Raw genomic sequence first — 15,448 nt, forward strand, 5'->3', positions numbered from 1 at the left:
ACTCCCCAGAAGCTAGAAGGAGCAAGGAAAAGAATCTCCCCTACAGTCTTCGGAGACAGCACTGTCCTGTCAGCACCCCGATTCCAGACTTCTGGCCTCCAGAACTGTGAGACCAGATTTCTGCTGTGTTAGGCCATGCAGTGGGTGGTGATTTGTTACAGCAGCCCTGGGAGTCTAATACCACTAGAGGGAGCAGGATCTTTAGTTGTGCCTGTTGGCTTCTCCTGGGCCCAGCTGGGGACAGATGAAGCAAAAGGAAAACCCAAGGAACTCACCACCACGTCACTGCTCAGGTCCAAGGTCTCCAGCTGCTCTTTGGCCTTCTACCTTTCAGCAACTTCTTATATTTGTTTATAAAAAATGCTGAAGGATTTTAGTTATACTTAAAGGGAGGACTGGGGAAAGTACATCTGCTTCTGTTCTTGGAAGCAGAAGTCCTACCTCGAGTTTTCACTTTTTAAAAAATCAATTAGCATATCCCAGTTACATTAGTCTTTTTAAACCATTGCTTTGGTGATGTCATTTTCTTGTTCAAAATTCTTCAGTGACTCCCGAATGCCTATAAAATAAGCCCATAACCCTTAGCCCAACATTTATTCCCTCCCCAATCTGGCCCCATCCCAGCCTGTCTTTGTGGTATGATTTCCCACTATGCTCCTCACCAGTGTTTCCAAAATCATGCTGTATCCAACTCCAGCTCTTTGGGATGTTAATAAATGTTACACTCACATGGTGGGGGGAAAGGCTCTATTGTCCGTGTTCGGTAAACAGATTTACACAGTTAAGGCAGTTTATTATCACAGGACTCTCAGAAACTTTAATATGCCAGTGTACAATGTGAATCTCCAAGAGACAATTAAAGCATGAAGCATTTCCTAAACTTACTTGACCATGAAACCCGTTGTACTATTTCCATGGAAGCCAGTTTGTGAAACTCTTCTATTCCAACTTCCTTCTCTGACCAAACTCGCCTATTTGTGCTCATCTGAACTCGTCTTACTTTCCTGCTTTAATATACAGAAGTTTGGTGAAATGTCAAAGAAGCAGTGCTAGGGCTACACGGCACCATTTGATCCATGTGCTATTCAATTTCATGACATCTTCCATTAAGTTGGTTTTCGAGTTCCTAAGTCCTAACCATAAATATTGTAAAAATAGATTGTGGAACCCAGTACAAATGTTTGAGTTACGTTACAAAATATAGAAACTATTTTTTAAATAAATCAATTTAATAATACTGCTAGATGATATGAGAAGCAGGGGCCCCCCCCGTCCCGTCACCGGCCCCACACAGCTGTGTCTGAGCAAGTTCAGGTGTGGGCACGGCGGCTGGCAGACATGGGGCTGACAGGTACGCTTTTCTTCTTTCCTTCTTCCCCACGATGACTCACTCCCAGGTGGTCTCTGGGACCCGAAGGAAGGAAGCGGCTCGTCTGCACTAGCTCTCGTGAGTCACTCTGTGGCTGAAAGGGCTGTGGCGGGGAGAGCTAGTGTTCACCTACAACCTTGCCGAGGGGGCACAACCACCAAAGTCGTCGGTAAAAGGGAAATTTTAGCAGCAGTGAAATGAAAAGAGGAAGAGAAAGGATGGGGCCAGGCAAGTCTATGATTTAAAAGTCTGTTTGGTTCCGAATCCAGATGAAACACTAGCTGTGAGGACAGGTGGATCAGGGCCTCTGGAGATCAGGAAGGTCGGGAGAGGACAGGCTGACATCGAGTGTCCTTCACACTTTGTCCTGAAAGAGTCCCGTTAGACATTTGTCCAGTGGTCTGTGGGGCAAGTACCTTGAGCACTTTTTCAGAGCAGAGGAAGCAGCTCGTGCCTGGCATCAGTGTTTGCTGAGCCTCTGTGATGGAGGACTTCCAGTGTGCAGACAAGTTGCTGGTAGTGCCCACGGAGGGCCACACCCCTGGCACGTGGCCAATGTCTCAACTCGTGGGGAAGTGACAAGATCTTTGGGTGCCGAAGACTTCTGGGACGTCATTAGAGCAGGGGCCACCGTGGGAGGACCTCAGGCCAGGCAGCCCCCTCAGGTCAAGGCCACCCACACAGTCAAGACGCCTGTTCCAGGCTATTCTGCTCCTCTTCTTCTGTCTGTAACCAGCTCCAGTCTAGAGACTGAAAGTCAACAGGCACGTTAAAAATACAGCGGCCACCAATACACCTCAGGTTGTTTGTCTTCCTCAGGAGGCGACCAGTACAGTTCAGAAGGAAATTTAAATCCTCTCATTCATAGCAGTTTTGTTATTTTAGGCCACTCTTGGGCTAAAGCTACATTTTCAAAACCGTACACGAACTTTCCTTTGGCCTAGCATGAAGTCCCTCAGATGCTGTGACTATGGAAACTAGACGGGAAGTTTTAGTATGACCTGTGGCTCACAGCACTTGTTCATGCTCGCTGAGGGTAGGTGGTACCAAGAGCTAACCTCAGCTACCCATTTCCAACCCTACCAGACGAAATGGCCTGATAAGACTTCGTTTTCCTCTGGCAGAAGTGCAACTCAGCAGTGAAATGCTCCACATACACCCTTGTCAGGAGGAGGACGAACAGTGATGAAGAACAGAGAAAGCCCCAAACCAGAGACGGACACTCGAATAAATAAGAAGTGATTACAATTAGTAGTGGTATCCCGTCTGATTCCTCTGACAACTGAGAAGTTAGGGGGAGATTGGCAGGTCACTGTCTTGGCAGGAAAGGGCCTTTTAAAATCTGAGGAATGACTTAGGGTCCTCTCAGCAAGGTAAGCTTTGCCTTAAAATGTACCTGTGTCTTGACTCACTTTTCGTCAGCTTAGCTTCCCTTCAACGAGTACTACCTACTGCTATGAATAATAATAATATGTACTAGAAAAGCATAAGCATATACTGAGACGGAGGACATGCTGGATTGCCTTTCCGTTTTCTTTTTCTGGTTTGCCATGGAAAGGACGGACATGGTATAGCTGGGATTCACACAGCCCATTACCCTCAAACTCTGGTCCTGTTCTCTGATGGTGTCTTGCATTGCATTTTCTAGCTGGGTGCAGAGAGTATGTGCTTCAGCCACCAGTTCTTCACTAAAGGAAAGGATCACAGTGTTAGAAAATGCTCCGCATGATTTTTCAGAGATAATACTACTGTTTAGAAAATATGCTACAGAGCCTTTGACAAGATTTTAAAAATTAAATTACAATTACTTTGATGCTGAGTGTCTTAAAGCACCATGTCCTGACTAGTAATCTCATTCATCTCGTTAAGCACTTTTCAGAAGCCCATACCCAGCCATAAATAAGCATTACCATTTCACACTGTGAAAAAGATCTCTTTTTCTTTTTTTTTCACTTAAGTTCTTACTTTATTCAGATCTCATTAGTTTTTACCTAATGCCTTTTTCTTATGTTATGTTAATCACCATACAGTACATCATTAGTTTTTGATGTAGTGTTCATTCATTGTTTGCGTATAACACCCAGTGCTCCATGCAGTATGTGCCCTCCTTAATACCCATCACCAGGCTAACCCATCCCCCCACCCCCTCCCCTCTAGAACCCTCAGTTTGTTTCTCAGAGTCCATAGTCTCTCATGGTTCGTCTCCCCCTCCGACCTCTCTTTTTAATAGAAAAGTTAGAAGTAAATGAGCGCTTTCTGACTTAACTAGATAGTTGAATTTAATTCTCTCCAAATTGCCAAAATCCGAAGATATCTCACAAATCACCTGTTTTCCAATTTTTGAAATAGAAAAAAAAAAATTATATAGACCAAGTAATTTCACCATGTCCACAGTTCCTTGAGATCTGTGAAAAAGCAAGTTCTAGGAGCTGGTTTGATTTAATCCACTCTCTTTTTTCTAGGATAAGAAATGCACATGTCCTTTCAAGAACCGCTGTGGGGAGAGAGGGGAGAGTACAACAAGCCGCTGTCCTAGTCCAACCTCAGCCTCATGACATGGACAGACAACCTCTCCCGGGACGACTTTTCTAGAGCTTCCAGGATATCACTGGAGGGACTATGCCCAATCCAAGAAGACAGTGCCCTGGAACTCTGCTCACCTTGCAAAGCATGACGCTCTGATGGAAGGAACACAGACCACATGTTTGCTCAGCCCCTTCCGCGTGGCTACTAACTAGTGTGAAGGCTCAGTGCCAGCTCCAGAGGGCAACGGAAGAGGCACAGGACCCGGTTACCGTCCTCAAGCTCACCGCAGGTTGGGCAGAGTTAAGAATCTAAGGCCACGTATGATTAAGTTCCACAACAGCAGAGGCTATGAACTCCCCAAGCACAGGAACAGGATTTTTAAAACAGCTTTACTGAGATATAATTTACAGACCCTAAAGTTCACCCATTTAAACTGTATAATTTGATAGTTTTAGTATACTTACAGAATTACACAATTTTTACAATCTAGTTTTAAAACATTTCATCATCTAAAAAGAAACCTTGTTTGTACCCATTATTAGCCCTTTCCCATCCCCCCTCCACCTGCCCTAGGCAATCAATCTATTTTTTTTTTTTTACAGATTTTATTTGTTTGACAGAGAGAGAGAGACAGTGAGAGGGGGAACATAAGCAGGGGGAGTGGGAGAGGGAGAAGCAGGCTTCCTGCTGAGCAGGGAGCCCGATCCCAGGACCCTGGGATCATGACCTGAGCCGAAGGCAGACGCTTAATGACTGAGCCACCCAGGCGCCCCTCATTAATCTATTTTCTATGTCTGAAGACTGGGTCACGGGAATGATTTTAACCATCGCCAGTGCCTAAGGCCCAACACACAGAAGGTGCTGAAGAAACTTCGTGGGGCTGAACTAGAAACAACCCCCCCCCCCCCCCGCCCCCGGTGGTCTAAGAAGAGAGAGCTGTGTGTGTGTGAGTGGTCAGGGCACTGGAGGAGGGGGAAACAGATGTGTCCTGCAGGTGGGAGGACCACCCAGGGCAGGACACTGGCCAGAGGTTCTGGAACTTCAGTGTGCATCAGCAACCAGCCCAGGCTTCTGAAAAGCTACCTGCTGGGCCCACCCCTGAGCAGCTTATTCAGCATCTGCATCTCTAACAAGTGCCCAGATGCTGCTGTTGTTGCTGGTCTGGATCAGACTTTCCGAACCACTGGGCGAGGCCAGGCGTTTGTACGGGAATAGGGGATCAGCCTGGAGAGTGGCTCCGAGGTGGCCTCAAATGTCTGAAAAGGCTCAGCGTGGATCCTCTAGGGGAGTGGGAAGCCACTACTAGTTACTGGCCAAGAAAATAACTTGATCCACTCGTATTCTGTGAAGACTCATTTGACCAGAAAGGGCTTGGAGGCGGTACTAGACAGGAAGCAGGGAGGTGAAACGCCTTACAGAAAAGGCGGAGACGCTCTGCTCCCCACTCGGTGGCAGTGGCCCAGGTGACAGGAGGGGAAAGCTAGGGAGGAGTGGGGGGTGAGGACAGGCAGGAGGAGGAAAACCACAGCTTGGTAACTCAGAGTGGTGGGGGGTGAGAGGGACGAGGCAAGATGACCGAGGTGTGGCCAACAGGGCATGCCCTGTGGGGAATCTGGTTTTCAACAACAGGTGATGGCTGACGGGACTAGCACTTTCGATGTCCTCATCAAGCAATTCGTAATCCAACCCTCAGACCAAAAAAGTACTTAGCTAGCAAGTTACAAGGGACTTGGAGAGTAAAATACCACATCTGCAGAGCATATGAACCAACACAAAGAAAAACATGCACGAAATCACTAGACAGATGAAATGATCTCTCAATGATAAACATGCATTTCCATTCCCATGACCTCCCAATGCGCCCATGGCTGTCACGCCTGGCACTGAACAGTGACCCACCTTTTCTTGACAGCTTCGGGTAAGCTGTTGGGGGCAGCAGAAGGCTGAGACAACAGCTGACCCGAGTGACTGAGGCGAGAAGCATTCATGCTGTCTGGGCTTCCGCTGACAGGACCACGGACTTTGCTCTAAAGGACAAAACCAAAAGAAAGTCAATAGAATTTGGGAGAAAGGGACAATCCCAATTTTGTATTCACACCATGGTATTTTCTCATGAAACAACTGGTCACAAGACCAGGACATTGGCTATTCCTACAAATTTTTAGTCAACATCCCTACTCATGACCACAGTTTGCATTTTGGCTTGGAAAATCTTTCTGTGTCTATAGGTGTACTTTTTTTTTTTTAAGATTTTATTTATTTGACAGAGAGAGAGAGAGAGAGACACAGCACAAGCAGGGGGAGAGCAGCAGGCAGAGGGAGAGGGAGAAGCAGGCTCCCCGCTGAGCAGGGAGCCAGAAGTGGGGCTCGATCCCAGGCCCCTGAGCCGAAGGCAGATGCTATAGGTGTACTTTTTGATAAAAGATTCTAAATTAGGGAGATTTGAGTACCTGTATTCATAGGCTTTATTCACTAGTTTGCTTAACAAACTCTAACAAGGAAATTAAGACAGAGACGGTTTCGCTTTTCCAAGCAGAAGACTTGAGACACACAAAAAGCTTGTAAGTGGCCTTCTGTGAACCGCATCATCTGTGGGACGGCCGGGAAGAAAACCAAGATGTTCTGACCGCCCCCAGCGGCCTGCTGGCTGCCGCAGCCACTCCAGCTCAATCAAGAGGTTAAACCAGTGGCTCGGGCTCCAGGTGCCTGCCGCCCGCGGACATGACCCACTGTCAACCTTCTCGGCACCTCATGCCCCTCCCCTTTCCACAGCCCCAGCCAAGCGCTCTTCTGTTGGCCTCCCCATCTTCTCGCGGACCCGGCTCCTGCGCTTGCCGCAGCCCATGTGACTTCAATCCCACTCAGCCTCGCAAGCTGGGGGACCCACCCTGGTTCCACATCCCTCCTTCCAGCTGAACATCAAGGTCCAGCTTTAACCAGTCAGCCCCCCCCCCCTTTTGCCCTGCTGCTCGTCACCCATGGAGAGACCCAGCCATCCTCCTCCTCCCCTCTGCCTGGGCCTGTGAGTGTGGCAGGAGGGCAGCCCTCCCACTGTCCTGTCCTGTGCAGCCAGGGCTCCGCGACTCCAGCCCCTCTCGGGGGCGAGGTCTGTCCAAGCCTCAAATCCCTTCTCCAGCTGCCATGAGGGATTTCTCCAAAACCCAGATGTGATCAAACCATTCCCATGCTTAACTTCCTGCAACATGGAAGATAAAAACAAATTCTGTGGTGTTTTCTGTGCCTTCAAAACAAAGTGTGGCCTGTGTAAGCATGGCCCTCGCCTGCCTCCCCAGTTCATCCCACAGGACACCCTTTCCCCCACACCACAACACTCTGCGTGTAGCACCCAGAACGCACCCACTCTTTCCGGCCAAAGTCCTGTGCCTCTGACAGAGCAAAGTCTTCGCTCCTGAAGGTCATCTCCACCTATCCACCTAACTCCTACTCATTCTTCAGCTGAAGCAACACCTCCTTGTGAACGTTCCCTGTGCTTCCCTCCCCTCCAAGACTGAAGCGGGCGTGCATGCATTCATGCTACAGCTCAGCTTCTAGCACTAAAGCTGCTGATTAACACTTCCTGCCCCCAAATTCACTTCCCTGCCCCTCACCAGATTATGAGCTCCTGGGTTGGGCACCATGCTTCTTTCCTCCTTTACCTCCAGTTTTCATCACATTCCTAGGCTCCTGGGCACATGGTCAGTGCTCAATAAATGTCACATGAATGCAGATGGTGGATCAGGCCATCCCTGGGAATACCTCAACTTCCCTCTCCTTCCTCAATCTTTTCTCCTTGTCATCTCTCCTTTTTTCTTTTCTTCCTTTCTTACAGGAGGAAATGTCACCCACCCCTTCCCAAGGCCGATCCTTCCATGCATGCTCATCATGCTGATACCCCATTGTTCTCAGGACTTAGAGACTCAACTGTCTCTTGCCTCTCTGATTCTGTGAATCTCCCAGTACACTGTCTCCTTCTGCTTGGCCTACAAATCTGCTCCAGTCCATGATCTTAAAAACAACACCCTTGCATCCTGCTTCCACCTTAGGCAACTATCTTCCCATTCTCCTCTTTGCTCTTTAACACTATCAGTAACTCAATCGCTCTTCATCCCAGGCAAGCTCTCTGCAGCCTGCACAGTGTAGTCTCTTTCCCTTCAGCTCTGGCTTCCATGGCCTTTACCTGGCTCTTCTCCCTCTCTGTCTTAGGCTCTTTTTTGTGTCCTGTTTTCTCTCTGAGCAACATGCAGCAAAATCTCAGCTACAGTAAGACAGTGGGGGGGGGGGGGGGGGGGGGGGGGGGGCGCCTGTGTGGCTCAGATGGTTAAGCATCTGCCTTCGGCTCAGGTCATGATCTCCAGGTCCTGGGATTGAGTCCTGTGTCGGGGTCCCAGCTCAGTGGGGCGTCTGCTTCTCCCTCTGCCTGCCGCCCCCCGCCCCCCAGCTTGTGCACACTCTGTCTCTCTCCCTCTCAAGTGAATAAACAAAATCTACAGTAAGACAGTGGGCAAGAAAGTGCGGGTGACAATACTAAGCAGTGCAGACCCGGATGAGGATCAACCAGGTCATGCAGACATGCCCTGTAGTGGACTGCATGAAGGTCCCCCCAAAAGATCCACCATGTCCTAACTCCAGGAAACTGGGAATGTGACCTTAGTGGAAAAAGGGTCTTCACAGATGCAGTTAAGGATCCTGAGAGGAGATCAGGATCTCCCCGAGAGGGGACCCAAATCCAATGGCAAGGGTACTTATACGAGACACCGAGGAGACAGACACAGAGAAGAAGGCCTTGTGAAGACACAGGCAGACACTGGAGTGATGCGGCCACAAGCCAAGGAATGCCTGGGGCCACCAGAAGCTGGAAGAAGCAAGGAGGGATTCTCCCCTAGAGCTTGCAGAGGGAGCCCAGCCCCGCCAACACTTTGGTTTCAGACGTCCGGCCTCCAGAACCGTGACGGAGTAACTCTGTGGTGGTACCTCACTACAGTAGCCACAGGAAACACATGCAGGCAGAAGTAAGAACACCTGGCGCAGGCCTGACTCCGCCCCTCCCGCCCATGCCCGGTCCCGGAGGAGGGCAATGGGAACGCAGTGGCGGCAGCTGAGTGCTTGGTCCGTGGCTCTGTGGTCTCCCTTGGAGGGTAGTGACAGCAGCACAGAGGTGGAAAGGCCCCGAGAAGCTGGCGAGCTGAGGGCTGAGGGCCTGGCCGTGGGGCTCACTCACACAAGCAATCTTCAGGAGATTCCAGAGCTCCTTCTGCCGCTTCTCCTGAAGCCGGACAACGGTCTTCTCATCTTCGTTCATTAAACTCACCACCTCTTCCACTTTGGGCAACAATTCCAGGGCCTTCTGCTTGCAAACCACAGTTTTACTGTAAAGAGTAAACGTGACAAGCTCCAGTGGCATTGGGGTTAGAAAAAGCAGGAGAACATAATCCCTGGGAATTATGAATCCAACAGCAGCTGCAGATAAATTTTCTCCAGGCTAAGCAAGTCAGAGGGGACTGAGAAAATGACCTCACGTGTGGCCTCGCTGCTTCTCCGAACTCCACCCTCGGGAAGGGAAGTCAGGGCGTATACCTGAGCTGCGTGTAAATCACTCGCACTTTCTTCTCAAAGCCTTGGATGGCCTGGAGGAGCAGCCGGACCATCTCCTGACTGTCGCCATCCGTTCGCTGGTCTGGAGAGAGGGACGGAGCCGCACAGTTCCTCAAGGCAGCTGACAGAGAGCGCCTACACCGCACACTGACAAAACAAGGCCCCCGCCACACACAGAAAGCCCGACATACCTCTGGGTTTTTCCCGAAGTCTCCTGTAAAGCTCCCTCGCCTGCTCTTCTCTGAAACATACGAAGGAGAAGCTCTGTCAAGATGTGAGGTCAAATAAGCACATCTGAAACACTGGTTAGTTAATTTCTGCCAGTACAATTACTGACTTTTAGAAGCAAGACTGGCATTGTCTTGATTGGGGAAAAGTATTACCCCTGGAGACATCATAGGTGATGCCTACAACAAGGAAATGATGGCCCTCGTCATCAAACCTGAACCATCTCTAAGGTTTAATGAAAGTCTCAAGGAAGCGCGTTTCTCCTCTGTCTCTCAGAATTTCCTCTCCACGCAGCTTCTGCAATAACGACCCCAGTACCATCACTGGGCCTAAGCCCTTGAAAACTCAAGCCCAGGGGCAATGCAATCTCCTATCCCTTTCTGGCCTCCACACAGTGAAATTGGCTGACATTTTCAGAGGTGACTTTCATTTGAAAATGAAAGAGAATAAAGGGTTAAATAATTTAAGAAAATATAGAATCCGGATCATCAGATTTGTGGTATTTGAGCTGCTGGTCCTGAGAACCCTAGTAAAGGCATTAGAGGACCCAGCTGAGCCCAAGCCAGAGCTCCTGTGAGTCTAATGCAGCTCGCCTGCTTCCCTCCCACCTGCCCCCTGGGAGCTCCACGTGATTCCCTTCAGGTAGGACGGTGTTGCCGGGACACCTTATCACCTCCTAGAGCCGAGGCCAAATTCCTGATAAAGACTCAAATGAACAGTTTCTGGGTTCAAACTCTCAAGACCTGGCAGGCTCCTTCTCTGTTGTACTTTCTGCTCTTCGAACCACGCCTGGATCAGGCCGGGCTGCACGAACAGTGACGTCTGATACTGTGGCGAAGGCTGCTTCCATCACAGCCTGTAAGTTTATGAACTCATGCTCTATCTGAATCATCTGAATTGACCTTCACAACTCTGTGAGGTCAGACAGTTCTGCTCGCCGCTGATCGTCCCTTGCTCATCTCTGGAACTCCCCTGGAACATGCCAAGATGCTTCACCAGGGGGTCATGCTCTACAGAATGGTCTCGCAGAGCTGCCATAATAAACACACTCGAACCCTTGGATGATCGCAACCCCTGTGCAGAAGCTTGTCTGGGGCGTGTGCGGGTTGCCTGCTGCCCGGCTGCTACTCACAGGTCGTCCAGTGTGCCCCCCTGCTTCCGCCCCATCGGGCTCCTCTGCAGGTCCACTATGTCAGTCTGCAGCGCCATCATCCGCTCCACCAGGTGCTTCACTTCGTTCTCCTAAGGAAAAAGCTGTGCTGAGGTCAACTGACGTAACAAGAGCCTTCTGAGGCGCGAGATTTGGGGGGGGAACACCCTCCAAATGCACTGAAGACTCTCAAAAGATTGGCTAGAAGGGATACAGACTTTGGAGTCAGATGGCCTGGGTCTGGAGCCCAGGTCTATCACTTTCTAGCTGTGTGACCCATGGGCAAATCACCTAACCCCTGAGCTGTAGTTTCTTGACTTTTAGAAGCAAGACTGGCATTGTCTTGATTGGGGAATGTTTCATGAAACCATGAAACAGGCTTCTAAAGGGGCCACTTTAGGGGTTAGATAAGATACAGCATGTAAAGTACCCGGCAGGGTGCCTGGCATAGAGAAGATGCCCAACATGCATCCCTTTCTCTTCCCTTACTTTGTCCATCCCACGTGGGAGGCCCAGGCTCCTCTGTTTCACAGCTTTTGTGTGTGAGGGCAAAGTGGGACTGTCTCTGTGGCTAGGGGAGGCATTATCTACATAATACCCACCTTTAAGTCAGTATTGATTCATAGAAACTGATGTTAAGACACAGAGGTGAAGGTCCCTACCCAAGTGCACAGCAGAAAATGGCGAAAAGTCCAGAAAAGGCCTTGGAGCCTTCAGTCTTCAATTTGTGTGGGGTTTACTAAAGCCATACTTTCCTTACCTCACAATTCACGCTTTTCAGTGGTATTTGACTTATGCTATCCTACTACTTTATGCTCAGACTTTTTCTTTCCTGTGGATTTAGTGTCTCAGCAAAACCAGGCAAAACCCCTGGCAGGATGGAGTGTCGATCATTCATCCGAGGCCCTTTCTAAGAGGAAGAGGTCTGGGCTGCCTGCAAGGATGCTTCACATTTTGCTCCTTACTCAAGTCTGCACCAGGTCTGGGGGGGCTCCTCCATCTGCCATTGTGAGGCCCCCTTTACTGGCTACCGCCCTGGCCTCTTCCTAGCAAGGCCTAGTTAAGGTCAGACAGCATGACAAGGACAACCTGATTTCGGACATACAAATCGATCCAGTGTTTGAGGAGAGAGTGAGAAACGGTAGTAAGAAGCCTCACCCCCCTTCCCCCCGTCCCCCCCCCCCCCCCGGTAAGAACAAGGATCTAAAATGAGTCTCCTGGGACACCTGGGTGGCTCAGTTGGTTAAGTGTCTGCCTTCAGCTCAGGTCATGATCCCAGGGCCCTGGGATCGAGTCCCACATCAGGCTTCCTGCTCAGCAGGGAGCCTGCTTCTCCCCCTGCTTGTGCTCTCTCTCTCTCTCAGACAAATAAATAAAATCTTTAAAAAAATAAAATAAAATGAGTCTCCTACCCGCCCACAGAGCTCCACAGCCTGTTCCATTTCCCTCCAGGCCAGCAGCAGCTTATCTGATGCTGGAAAAAAAAAATGTAGGGGAAAAAAAGAAAAACAAAATGAAAACACCACAAAACCAAAATAGAAACAAACAACTCAATTATAAGAGGCAAAAGAAACCTCAGGAAGAGGGGGAAAAAAAAAAAAAGACAAGAATGGTCTCTCCAAACGGACTGCAGAGAGTACACTCACTGATCCCAAACTCAGTTTGCTCACTGTACTTCTCCAGGTCAATCTGGATGCTGGTTTTAAAGAAGTCCAATTTGGCTTTGAGCTGCTGAGACATGGAAGCCATAGAATTCTTCATCTTGGAGAGGCAGCTATTATTCCGAAGCAGATTCATCCTGCAGGGACCACAAGAAACAGAACCTTCGGGCATCCTTGGGATCCAAATACCATTTCCTATATAATACCAAAACCACCTCAAAGGCCAAGGCAGGTCCCTATTATAATTATTATTGTTGTAACAAAAGCAGCCACCTCTAATCATAAAGACAATTTCCTAGCCCTCAGCGAGCATGAGGTTCTGCACCAAAACTGGAATTAGGCACAGAACCACACCAAGGGCCAATAACCTGGAGAGGGAGTCAGGCAGTCCCCGGCATGACAGTCAGGGGAGTTTTGCTGACCCAAATTGCCATAAGCTTTTCCACAGTCCAAATTCTGCCCCTAGTTCAGCCAGCCCGGCCCTCAGTTTATACTCCTGCTCCATGTGCTGACCTCACTCACCTCATAAAGTCAATCCTGCCCAACCACTTCCTGCCCGTCCAAACCAGTGTCTCCCTCTTGTCTCTCCTACCAGTGGCTTTCTGGGCCCCTCCCTGTGGCAAAAGCCACTAAGCAATTTAAAATAAGTGAAGTCCCAGACCGCCTGGTACAGTACATGGCAGCTCGCTGTCCCTGCTGCAGCCGGTTACAGTCCTCCCTCAGGGTTTGGATGCTGTGCCAGACCTGGCCCCACACCTTCCTCAGCTGGAAGAAAGACAGGTTCCTCTTGGGCTCTTGAACTGGAACAGAGACATATGCCACCGTCAGAAAATAACTGCCCTCACATTAACCATGTCCTACCTTGGTTAATGTGTACTCTCACATTTTTTAGTTACAGAACTGGTACTCAGTGAAGCGTCTGCCTTCAGCTCAGGTCATGATAACAGGGTCCTGGGATCAAGCCCTGCAATGGGCTCCCTGCTCAGTGGGGAGCCTGCTTCTCCCTCTCATTCTCCCTCTGTGCTCTCTTTCTCAAATAAATAAATAAAATCTTAAAAAAAAAAAAAAAAAAAAGAACTACTATGCTATTACATAAGTTATTTGGGTGATAAGCCTGGTTACTGTCACATACATTTGTTTTTGCACTCCATTAATAGCACAAGCATGTACCAGTCAATAAATACCTATCGATTTGAAGAAACAGTCTGTGAACCATGTACAGACAATCACATGAATACAGGCTCACAGGCTTTCAATAGAAACCTTTATGTTTATAACATTTAAAGTCATGTGAACTTTTCCAAAAATTCAGCTTCAACCAGTAGTATTAGAATATGTTTAAACAAGCAGTAAGTCTGGAACGAAGACTTTGGACTCTTGATCTATTCTAAGAGAGAGAGAGAAAGAGAGAGAGAGAGAGAGAGAGAGAGAGAGAGAGAGAGAGAGTGTGTGTGTGTGTGTGTGTGTGTGTGTGTGTGTGTGTGGTAGTAATGCGGGAATGCATTAATATGTCCATCTAACACTCATACAATGGAATACTACACAAGCATTAGAAATTAGGGAGCTCATGGGGCGCCTGGGTGGCTCAGTCGTTAAGCGTCTGCCTTCGGCTCAGGTCATGGTCCCAGGGTCCTGGGATCGAGCCCCGCATCGGGCTCCCTGCTCTGCGGGAAGCCTGCTTCTCCCTCTCCCACTCCCCCTGCTTGTGTTCCCTCTCTGGCTGTGTCTCTATCTGTCAAATAAATAAATAAAATCTTTAAAAAAAAAAAAAGAAATTAGGGAGCTCAGGGCACCTGGTGGCTCCACTGGCTGAGCAGCCGACTGGATTTTGACTCAGGTCATGATCTCAGGGTCCTGCGATCTAGCCCTGCTTCAGGTTCCAAGCTCAGTGGGGAGTCTGCTTGGGGATTCTCTCTCTCCCTCTCTCTCTGCCCCTCCCCCTGCTCCCACACATTCTCTCTCTCAAATGAATGAATAAATCTTTAGAAAAAAGTTTTATTAAAAAAAAAAGAAATTAGGGAGCTCTATATGCACCAACAGGGGAAAAAATCTCTAAAAGATATTATTAAGTGAAAAAGACAGGTGCAGAACAGTACATGTTGTATGCTACCACTTGTTGGGGGGGATATATATATATATACATATAAACTATATATGAGTAGAATACTCCCAGAAGATATACCCAAGAATCTGACAGGAGCAGTTTCCCTGGAAGAGACTGGGAAATTGGGAAGAGAGGATGGCTTATTTTTCACTGTTTATTCTTTTTGTACCTTTTGCTTTTTTTGTATCACATACATGTATTAATTATTAAAATATAAATAAAACTTCAAAAATAAATAAAATGGCCATCTGATTTGATCAAGTTCAGAGACTTGCAGGCAGTATTCTCTGCCCTGTGTTTAAAGTTCTACCTCTTACACTGAAATTGAAGACTCCCTCTCCTCTTTTCTGGCTGGGCTACACAGAGGCCCCAAGTAAAGAAGGCTGCCCTGGGGACCAGCTAAGCTCATCTCCTTGGTGTGGACCCCCTCCCCCGGTCCATGTCTCTCCCTCCTCCTACCCCGTCCCAAGCATTACAAAAGATTATTTTTTTAAGAAAACAATGCTGTTCTTACGGATACAGCTGACACTTTCAGGTTGGGGCCGGGGGGAAATCTGAGTCTCATAGGCAATTTTACTGTTGTCAAACAGAAAGACGAGATCCATGTCCAGCGTGCGGCCCTCAATCAGCTGCAAAGGAATAAGAACAAGATGAGATCTTGTGGCTCCCAACCCTGCTTTTCCCAATTAATAACACAGGGATTTCAGAGCGTTTCCCGCTGTTCACCAATGGCATCACTTCAGCCAGCAAGTACTGAGCGCCCATGCAGCCTTTCTTCGTGACTCCAGCCTAGATTTCCCTTTCCTGTTCCTTTTACA

At 48.6% G+C, this 15,448-nt stretch overlaps 1 protein-coding gene across 4 annotated transcripts in view; it reads right to left on the reverse strand.

Annotated features, from left to right (window-relative positions):
* Positions 1–740: 740 nt before the first annotated feature.
* The window catches only part of IKBKB (inhibitor of nuclear factor kappa B kinase subunit beta), a 59,515-nt gene continuing 44,807 nt past the window's right edge, over positions 741–15,448 (reverse strand). For 2 of the 4 annotated variants that reach the window (XM_032413330.1, XM_032413327.1), the window contains 10 exons: positions 15,145–15,259; positions 13,203–13,326; positions 12,512–12,663; positions 12,278–12,339; positions 10,848–10,957; positions 9,679–9,728; positions 9,470–9,569; positions 9,114–9,261; positions 5,795–5,922; positions 741–3,057 (listed from right to left, as the gene is read on the reverse strand). In XM_032413330.1, coding sequence (XP_032269221.1) covers positions 2,814–3,057; positions 5,795–5,922; positions 9,114–9,261; positions 9,470–9,569; positions 9,679–9,728; positions 10,848–10,957; positions 12,278–12,339; positions 12,512–12,663; positions 13,203–13,326; positions 15,145–15,259 — 1,233 coding nt within the window. In that variant the 3' untranslated portion in view covers positions 741–2,813. The remainder of the gene's footprint in view (positions 3,058–5,794; positions 5,923–9,113; positions 9,262–9,469; positions 9,570–9,678; positions 9,729–10,847; positions 10,958–12,277; positions 12,340–12,511; positions 12,664–13,202; positions 13,327–15,144; positions 15,260–15,448) is intronic. The other 2 variants (XM_032413329.1, XM_032413328.1) reach the window with 2 other exon arrangements.

The sequence above is a fragment of the Phoca vitulina genome, unplaced genomic scaffold (assembly GCF_004348235.1).
Source record: "Phoca vitulina isolate PV1807 unplaced genomic scaffold, GSC_HSeal_1.0 scaffold15, whole genome shotgun sequence".
NCBI lineage: Eukaryota > Metazoa > Chordata > Mammalia > Carnivora > Phocidae > Phoca > Phoca vitulina.